At 39.7% G+C, this 9,477-nt stretch overlaps 1 protein-coding gene across 1 annotated transcript in view; it reads left to right on the forward strand.

Moving 5' to 3' along the window:
* The first annotated feature begins 404 nt into the window (after positions 1-404).
* Positions 405-9,477, forward strand: part of LOC106875476 (uncharacterized) — a 12,704-nt gene continuing 3,631 nt past the window's right edge. Inside the window, exons 1-2 of the mRNA XM_089361475.1 lie at positions 405-691; positions 7,820-7,925. Coding sequence (XP_089217601.1) covers positions 655-691; positions 7,820-7,925 — 143 coding nt within the window. The 5' untranslated portion in view covers positions 405-654. The remainder of the gene's footprint in view (positions 692-7,819; positions 7,926-9,477) is intronic.

Genomic DNA, 9,477 nt, shown 5'->3' on the forward strand with positions numbered 1-9,477 from the left:
TATATATATATATATATATATATATATATGTATGTATGTATGTATGTATGTACACATACATACGTACACACACATACACATACATATGCACATACAAACACGCACGCGCGCACCCACAGATGCACACACACACACAGGCATACATAAATACATGCATATATTTATACAGGCACATAGGAGTTTGCAAACCTCTATCTGTGTGTGTGCGTGCGTGCATTTGTGTTTGAGCGCGCATGCGTGATGGTGAGTGTGTATGTATGAGTGTGGGAGGGTGCCTGTGTGCGCGCGCATGCGTGCGCGTGTGTGTGTGTGTGTGTGTGTGTGCGTGTGTGCGTACATTTACATATATGTATATATATATATATATACATATACATATATATACATATATAACTGCCTTGTTTGTATTGGACGGAAGAGCCTTGCCTGCAACAGTCACTGCTGAAAACAACTTGGAAAGGAAAAAAAGAAGCGTTGTTGTCTGCTAACCTAACTATTCGCTTCAGTTGCATCGGCTGACAACTACACAGAAAGGAGCAACAATTTTGCGTCCCGTCAAAAGAAAAAACAAAACTATCTTATTGTCTTAACAATAATCAGCGCCCAGCGTTAATTTTCCTACATACAGTAACAAAACTAACAAAGCTTACCACAATGAACGGATTACTTTATGGAATATGCTTTTTATTCGGTAAGTTGTATCAACGACTAAAACTTTTGGGAGAGAATGAGAGAGAGAGAGAGAGAGAGATTATGATGACAGTGTTTTATATTTCTTTGTTTATAATTCCAAGTGTAAAGCTAGCAAATTTGAATAAACGGGACTTATTCGATTCGGTTTCCTCTACTGATACTTTACCCGTTGCTTGCCCTGTAAAATACAGATGTTTCCCTAGCGTCCATGATAGACATTCCCAATTTTTATTTATTATTCGCTTTGTGAGTGCAAACCCAGGTCCAACCCAGGATGTTCAAAGCGTTTTCATTCTCTCACATATTTTAGGGAGTGCGTTTGCACTCACTGCCTCCCCTGTTCCCTCCTTCATGGAGAAAAGGTTAATTTTATTTACTGATATTTTATTTTATGGACTCTTTGAGGGATAAAAAGCGGAGATGACCCCACAAGTATTTGAATTCAGAGAGTAAAAAGGCCGAATGACGCAAGAGAGTTCTGTTTTTTTTACGATCCCCTGTAGCTAATGGTCATACCAGTTCGCTTGCTTTCCAAATTAGATTTTTATAATTCAGCATGGCGGCGCGAAGAACTTGATAGTCCTTCTAGACATATTAACTCTCTTGTAGACATTTTGATTTGTTAGAATCTTTTATTTTTCTTCTTCTACTTGTGTTACTCATTGGTCTGAGACCATGCTGGAGCACCGCCTTGTAGGATTTAGTCGAACAAATCGCCTCCAGTCCTTTCTTTAAGTTGATACTTATTCTGGCGGGCTTTTTTGCTGAACTGCTACATTACGGGGACCTAACCAAACCAATATCGGTTGTCAAGTGGTGGGGAACACACACACACACACACACACACACACACACACACACACACACACACACACACACACACACACACACACACACACACACACACACACACACATATGACCGGTTTCGATACACTGTTTGTCTACAAAATTCACTCACAAAGTCCTGGTCGGCCCGAGGCTATAGTAGAAGTTGTTACTGTATAATGTAGTTGCGAAGCGGCCTTCTTAATCACTCAACTATGCTTGTGCCTCAATATTTCTCGGTTGACATCTTTGCATGAAATTTGTTTTTAGCTACAAACTACTGAAAACACTTGTTCACAACGTTTCTTTCTGGTCTGAGTTGTTTGGCTGTTGCTGTTACTTCAAAATTCTAATGTTTTTTTACAAACCTCACGTATCCCTCAATTTTTCTTCCATACGACGAGGTTTACATGTACCCTGGTTGGAGAACTCCCAGGCAAGCATGGAAGCTGCGGGTGTGAGCTCGGGTGAAGTCGCCTGTAAGTGAAAATCTCGGTGGTAGTAGCAAATATTCTAACTGTATACCTTGGAGTCCTGTTGCAGACAGTGTGTACGGAGGAACGGACCAACTCGAGAGCTGTAAATCGTTACGGACCCGGATTTTCCCAGAAAGAATGTAGTAGAATATCAATTTTCTAATATTAGTTAGAAAGCAGTAGAATATCAGCCATCTTAGAAAACTTTGCACCATTTCTTCTGTCCCTCCGTTCTATGAGTTCAAATTCTGTCGATGCCGTCTTAGCCTTTAAACAAATCGGCATTGCTATATAAAGTAGCTGTCATATTTCGATCCCTCCTTTCTTTCTTTCTTTCTTTCTTTCTTTCTTTCTTTCTTTCTTTCTTTCTTTCTTCCTTCCTTTCTTTTTTTTCTTTTTTTCTAAATTGGTTTCTTGAAGGATCCGCAAAAACAGTATTCATGTCACAGACTTATTTATCTTATCCCTACTCAGGGGACACAACGAATCAGAAAGAATGATCATTATTACTTGTAGATAAGTTCATAGATGTCTTCGATTAGTTAAATTTTCGAAAAGAGTGAAAATCTTGACGTATTGGGCTTTTTTTCCATCGTCGGTCCGAATTCCTCTATAGACTAATAACTGGCTATGCAAACCATTACCAAATTGCCCTTGGATTTAAGATTTTATTTTGTTGGAATCATCGACCAGTTGTTGTTGCTGTTTGCCGCCAACAGGTCAACCTTGAGAAGACTTATCTTTAAATGTCCTCTTGCTAGGATCATTCTGTCACGTTATTTTTCAAACATTGTATATCTTATCTTTTAGCATAATAATCTCTGTTAAATTTTTGGCGCCAGGCCAACAATATTAAAGGGCGGGTTTATTCGAAAACCCCATCAAAACAAGCTCTTATTAGAATGTAGTTTTGGTTGAAGCCCACACACTTGTACTTTTGTTTTAATACTCCTATGCTTAGTATGCTAGATATGTAGCACATGCTGTGAGTAGATACTAAATTTGGCACTAAGTATTGATAAAGTAAATTGCTTACAAGAGATTTTGGAACTCTGAGATAAAACGCACCAAATCTCTCATGCTTACGAAAAGCAGAAAAATTATTTCAAACTCCTTATCCCGCTCTTCGTTATACATACTTACTCGACAATAAACAGAACAAACGTGGCGCGCAAAGGAGTTTATTCTATTCTGTTTTGTTTCATTTTGTTTATTTACTTATTCATTTATACATTGTGTAATATAACCGTACATTCACTTTATTCTTACTGAACCAGTCATTTCGAAAAGTTTTAGGTATTTTTTGTACTTTTTTTGTTGTTGAAATTATTGTATTGCCATTTCCAACTGCATTCGAGATTTCTCACGAGACGGGTTTAAAAATTTGCTAATTAGAACTCAGTGAAATTACTTTTTTCAAACATGGCTTAAATGTTTAAAAAATATGTCAGTAAAAAAATTAGTTCAGTGAAATGAGCTGAACAATTGCAATTAGCAGACATAAGCGACTAGGATATCAGAACTATAAAACTTTTTGCCACCCTATTTTTTGAAAACATATGCTGCTTTATCCCAATTAGTTTTGAAATTAATAAAGCAGGACGATTTCAAATTTTGGCACAAGGCCAGCAATTTTAAGGCAGTGGGACAATTTTAAGGCAGTGGGACAATCGACCTTAATATTCGACTGGTACTGTTACTCACTTTATCGACCCCAAATTTCTGGCCTCGTGCCAAAATTTGAAACCATTAAAAATTGGAGTTTAAGGCTGCGCGCAGGCGGAACCAGTAACGAATTGCTTAAAATGCCAAGCGCCATTTCTTCCGGCTCTTTACGTTTTGAGTTCAAATTCCATCGAGGTTGATTTTTATCTTTCATCCTTTCGTGGTCTGTTGACCACTGACGTCGATATAATCGACTAATCCCATTCGCTGAAACTGTTGGTTTTGCGCCAAAATCTAAAACTGTTATTAATCTAGTCTAATATCCTGTTTAACAGTTATATAACTACAGCTTAAGTTAGATGAAACATATTAAAATTAAAGAATTTTAACATGGAATTTCAGTGGAAGGGGTTAATTTTGATTTCTTTTAATCAAGTTTATATCGTAGAATAAGGAGTGGTGGCCTTGGGTGGGTTGATATCAAAGAGGTTAAGGAATTAAAGGGCTCAAAATTAAACACATTAGAGCCCGAAATATTCAGCAAGGAAGGCATGAATGCTTAAAAAAGTATTAAAAAGGGAAAGTATTCAATACAGGCAGCAGTGGATCCCCGCCGTTTGACGACGAGGATTTGGTTGTTCTATCAACAGAATTGTTTGCTTCTGAATTAAAGAGTGAATTACAGCGTATTCCTCAGACACGAGCTACTTCACGTAATTCTCCGGCAGAACCAGTCTCACACATCGAGCGTAACCAGGCCGTTACCTTTTGAATTCATGCGTCTGTACATTTTCCGTCTACCCAACTTCACTCATGCGGTATGAATCGGAAGGAGGCTGCACAAAAAGACATTTGCCCAAGATCTCAGGCAGTAGCATTGAACGCGTGGTCTCCTTCAAAAGCACATTTCTTAACCACTCGGCCATGCTTCGTTTGCATATACATATATATGGTTGCGTGAGTGTACTTGGAAATGTACTGTGTTTTTCAATACAGTAAGTCTTTAAAAGAGGACTTTCCCTGGACGAAATACACCCCCCCCCACACACACACACGTGATGTTTGGTTGCGCAATCAGCATGACGTTTCCTTAGCGGGTTTCATGATTGGCTAGTTGCAATTTGACGTGAACAGCAAGTACGATGGTACGTGTCGGTCGATGTTTCATCTAACTTAAACTGTAGTTATAAAACTTTTAAACAGGATATTAGTTTCATTTGTATTTTTTAAATAAATACACCATAACCAAACGTTCACACTTGTTAAATAAACACTAATAAACTAAAAGCCGGAAGAATAAGGATGAGAAAGAGTTAGTAGAAAAATAATAAAAGAAAATGGAATAAAATGTACAAGGAAAAAAGAGTGAATGAAGCAGCAATACATTATTTCATGTTGCTCTAGTTGTAGAAATGTCATTGGTGCCAAACTGTATCGACCTTTGCTTTCCCTTGGATAACATTAGTGGTGACTGGTGGCCTTTCATAAATAACCTTGCCTGGAATATATCTTATTCCATTTTCTTTTACTATTTTCTTACCAACTCTTTCTCATTCTTATTCTTCCGGCTTTTAGTTTATTAGTATTTATTTAACAAGCATGAACGTTTGGTTATGGTGCAGAGGGTTGCGGTCAGCATCAGGAGAAACAATAGGTGAACCCGACGGTAGTGGGGATAGACATTTAGGGATTTTGGAGCTGGATGACATTCTACACAGAGAAATGAAAGTCAAGGTCAGCGAGGCGTATCAAAAAAGGGTGAAGATGGTGTTGAAATCCAACCTGAATGCCAAGAATTTGATTACCGCAATGAATATCTGGGTAGTTGCAGTGATCAGATATAGTGCGTTCATCCTAAAATGGACTAAGGAGGATATATCAACACTGGATAGAAGGACGAGAAAGTTGATGACGCCGCATGGGGTGCTACACTTTAAAGCAAACGTAAACAGACTGTATATGAAAAGAAAGAATGGTGGAAGAGGATTAATTAGTATAGACTATTGCAAGGAGTGAAAGGAGAACGCTTGCCGAGTATTTGATAAATAGTGATGAAGACCTGCTGCAATATGCAGCGAAAGATATGGGTGTAAATGTAGATGAAATGATGGGTAGGGAATCGTTTAACTAAAGAGTTGAGGAGAGAAAAGAAGACCTTCTTGAAATGAGAATGCATGGACTGTTTGAGAAGAATACATAGGACGTTAAGGACAATATAGCATCGTGGGCATGGCTTGAGCGAGGTGATTTGAAGCGTATTACCGAAAGCCTGATCATTACTGCACAAGACCACGCTCTCGCTACCAATTCAGTGAATTGTAACATCTATAGAACTTCTGACACCCAGAGATTCAGATTCCATGTAAAGAATGTGGAAAATGTGACCCACTTGGTAAGTGGATATGAGAGCCTTGAACAAAAAAAAAAAAAAAAAAATACAAGCGCCGCCACGATAAAGTGTGTATGTGTCTTCATTGACTTTTATGCCGTAAATACCAACATGAAGTAACAGAGAACTGGTATGAGCATGTACCAAGTAAAGTTATGTAGGAGGATAGAAAAGTAACGATACTCTGGGACTATGGTTTTCAGACGGATCGTGTAATCGAACACCGTCGGCCGAATATTGTAATATTGAATAAGAGAGACAAATACTGTCAGATCATTGATGTAGCCATACCAAATGACATGAATCGACAACATGGCCCACTCGATGGGAGAGTTATTGTTTACAGAGACATATCCGGGTAGGAGATTTATCCGGGATTTCTTGAAGAAATTTGTCCAAAGACTTCTTGCACTTTATGGGTCTGTTTCTGATTTAATGTGTTTTGGTGTAATGTTAAAGATAGCAGGGTCAATTGAGGTGAAATAATTGTGACGTATTGTTGTTATGTGATGCGAGTATGATTTATGTTGTGGGCGGAGAGCACGGGGTTCAAGTCTGGGTGTATCTTAAAGGTGATGCCAACATCATTTGGGCGATGCAGATGGAATATTTTCAACATCATGCAAATGATGTTGCGCTTCTGGTGGCGTCGGAGAGAATAAAACTTGAGCTTTTCTAGCCGAACCCAAAAGTCAATGCCTGTCATACCGCCTATCATTTTTGCAATAGACTTTTGAGGTGCTTCAACTTTCATGATACTTTGTTTCGTGGAGGAGACCACAGTAGACAACAGTATTCAAGCTGAGGTCGGGCAAAAGTGAAGAAGAGAAGGATGATGGTGTGGATATCTCACGACTGGAAAGTTCTGAGAATCCAGAAACACATTCTGTAGGCCATGTCAACTTTGCTGTTTATATGAGGGGCCCGGCTTATGCTGTTGTCCACAATTATTCCCAATACTCTGATATTGTTCGATGCCACGAGAGTTTCACATGAAGGAAGGGGGTATGGGAGTTTCAGGGTATCCCCTTTTTCTGAAGTGGATTACTTCAAATTTGTCCTCGTTCAGCAGCATATTATTCTTTTCCGCCCATTGGATGACAGCCAGTAGATCAGACAGAATGTATGTCCGGTCACCCACTTCATTGGTGACCTTCTGGATCTTGGAATCATCTGCAAAGATTCTTATGTTGCTGTGCTTGATGATGTTGTGTCCTTGAGCAAGACACTTTATTTCAGGTTGCTCCTGTTCACTCAGCCGTAGAAACGAGTTGCGACGTCACAGGCGCCAAGCTGTATCGGCCCCTTTGCCTTTCCCTTGGATAACACTGGTGGCATGGAGAGGGGAGGCCGGTATGCATGGGCGACTGCTGGTCTTCCATAAACAACCTTGCCCAGACTTGTGTCTGGGGGAGGTAACTTTCTAGGTGCAATCCCATGGTCAGCCATGACCGAAGGAGATCTCAGAGATACACACACGCACACACACACACACACACACACACACACACACACACACACACACACACACACACACACACACACACCCATATATATATATGGGAGAATTTACGAAAAAAACTACAACAGACGAGGACAGGTGGTGTAAACAACAAAAGGATGTATTAGTTTAACGCCCGGGAATACAGAAAGTCTTTAACGTATATATATATACATACACATATATGTGTGTGTGTGTGTGTGCGTGTGTGTGTGTGTGTGTGTGTGTGTGTGTGCAGTTATGTAAAGCATATTCTTTTTCGTTTCAGTGATCGGCAGTGCCATGGCTGATTGCAGTATTCAAAAGGTAACCGAATGTCAAAGAGAATACGGTTCGAAGATGCAAAAACACTCAGACAAAGAGACTATGTGCCGGTAAGTTTAATAAAAAACAAAGGATTTTTCCGTTTTTTCATTGTTCTCTTCTTCTTTATACATTGTCAGGAGATTTAGTTTCGTAATCATGAGGAGCCAGGTTCGATCCACCTGAAAGGTAGTACTCTACAGTTATAGATCCAGCAACAGATGGATCCTGTAGCCATGGCGTTGCACCAGGTCTACCAGCCAGTGAGTATTTTTGTGTGGGAGTCAGCGATATAGTTGGAAAAAAAATACATTCAAACGAAGAGACGAAGGTCGCAAGTGTGTGTGTGTGTGTGTTTGTCTAGGTCAAGTTTTGTTAACCTCTAAATCTAGGATTGACTTAATCCTCGTGGCGAGGACACAGTTCCAGTGTTCGGGAATTTGGAAGAAAATGTAGTTTCCCCTTAATTGCCCCCATTCTTAGGGATTTTATGGCCCTGAAAGGTAGTACTCTACAGTTATAGATCCAGCAACAGATGGATCCTGTAGCCATGGCGTTGCACCAGGTCTACCAGCCAGTGAGTATTTTTGTGTGGGAGTCAGCGATATAGTTGGAAAAAAAATACATTCAAACGAAGAGACGAAGGTCGCAAGTGTGTGTGTGTGTGTGTTTGTCTATGCTCCTCCCACCACCACTTGATAACCGCTGTTGGACTATTTATGTCCCTGTAACTTAGTTTGGCAAAACCGACCGATACAATAAGTACTAAACTTTAAAGGCAAAAGTGAGTACTGACGTCAATTTGTTCGACTTCAAAGTAGAGCCCCAGCATGGCCGTCTGTTAACTAAAGCAATTAAAAGAAAATATGGAGGAAAGGTTAGTAATCTTCCCTTTTATGGAAAATTAGTAACACTAATTATAAATAATATACACTTACATACAAGGCGGTGAGCTGGCAGAAAGGTTAGCACGCTGGTATTTCATCTGTCGCAATGTTCTGAGTTCAAATTCCACCGAGGTCGACTTTGCCTTTCATCCTTTCGGGGTCAGTAAATTAAGTACCAGTTACGCACTGGGATCGATATAATCGACTTAATCCGTTTGTCTATCCTTGTTGGTCCCCTCTGTGTGTAGCTCCTTGTGGGCAATAAAGAAATATGAAACGTTAGCACGCCGGGCGAAATGTTTAGCGGTATTTTACCTTTCTTTATGTTCTGAGTTCAAATTCCGCCGTGGTCAGCTTTCCCTCTCATCTTTTCGGGGGTCAATAAATTGAATACCAGCTACGTACTGGGGTCGTAATAGACCTTTCCTAGAATAGGAAAAGAATACACACTTACAGAAAACGTAGGAAACCATCTTTTTTTATTATGTCCTTTACTCTTTTCAGTAAATGCTGGAATACGGCCTTCAAGGGTTTTAGTCAAACAAATCGACCCTAAGACTTATTCTTTGTAAGCCTAGTACTTACTCTATCGGTCTCTTTTGCCGAACCGCTAAGTTACCGGGACGTAAACACACCAGCATCGGTTTTCAAGCGATGTCGGGGAGACAAACACAGACACACACACAGATACACACACACACACACACACACACACACATACACACACACACACACA

This window comes from Octopus bimaculoides, chromosome 13, assembly GCF_046866305.1.
Source record: "Octopus bimaculoides isolate indiv1 chromosome 13, ASM4686630v1, whole genome shotgun sequence".
Taxonomy (NCBI): domain Eukaryota; kingdom Metazoa; phylum Mollusca; class Cephalopoda; order Octopoda; family Octopodidae; genus Octopus; species Octopus bimaculoides.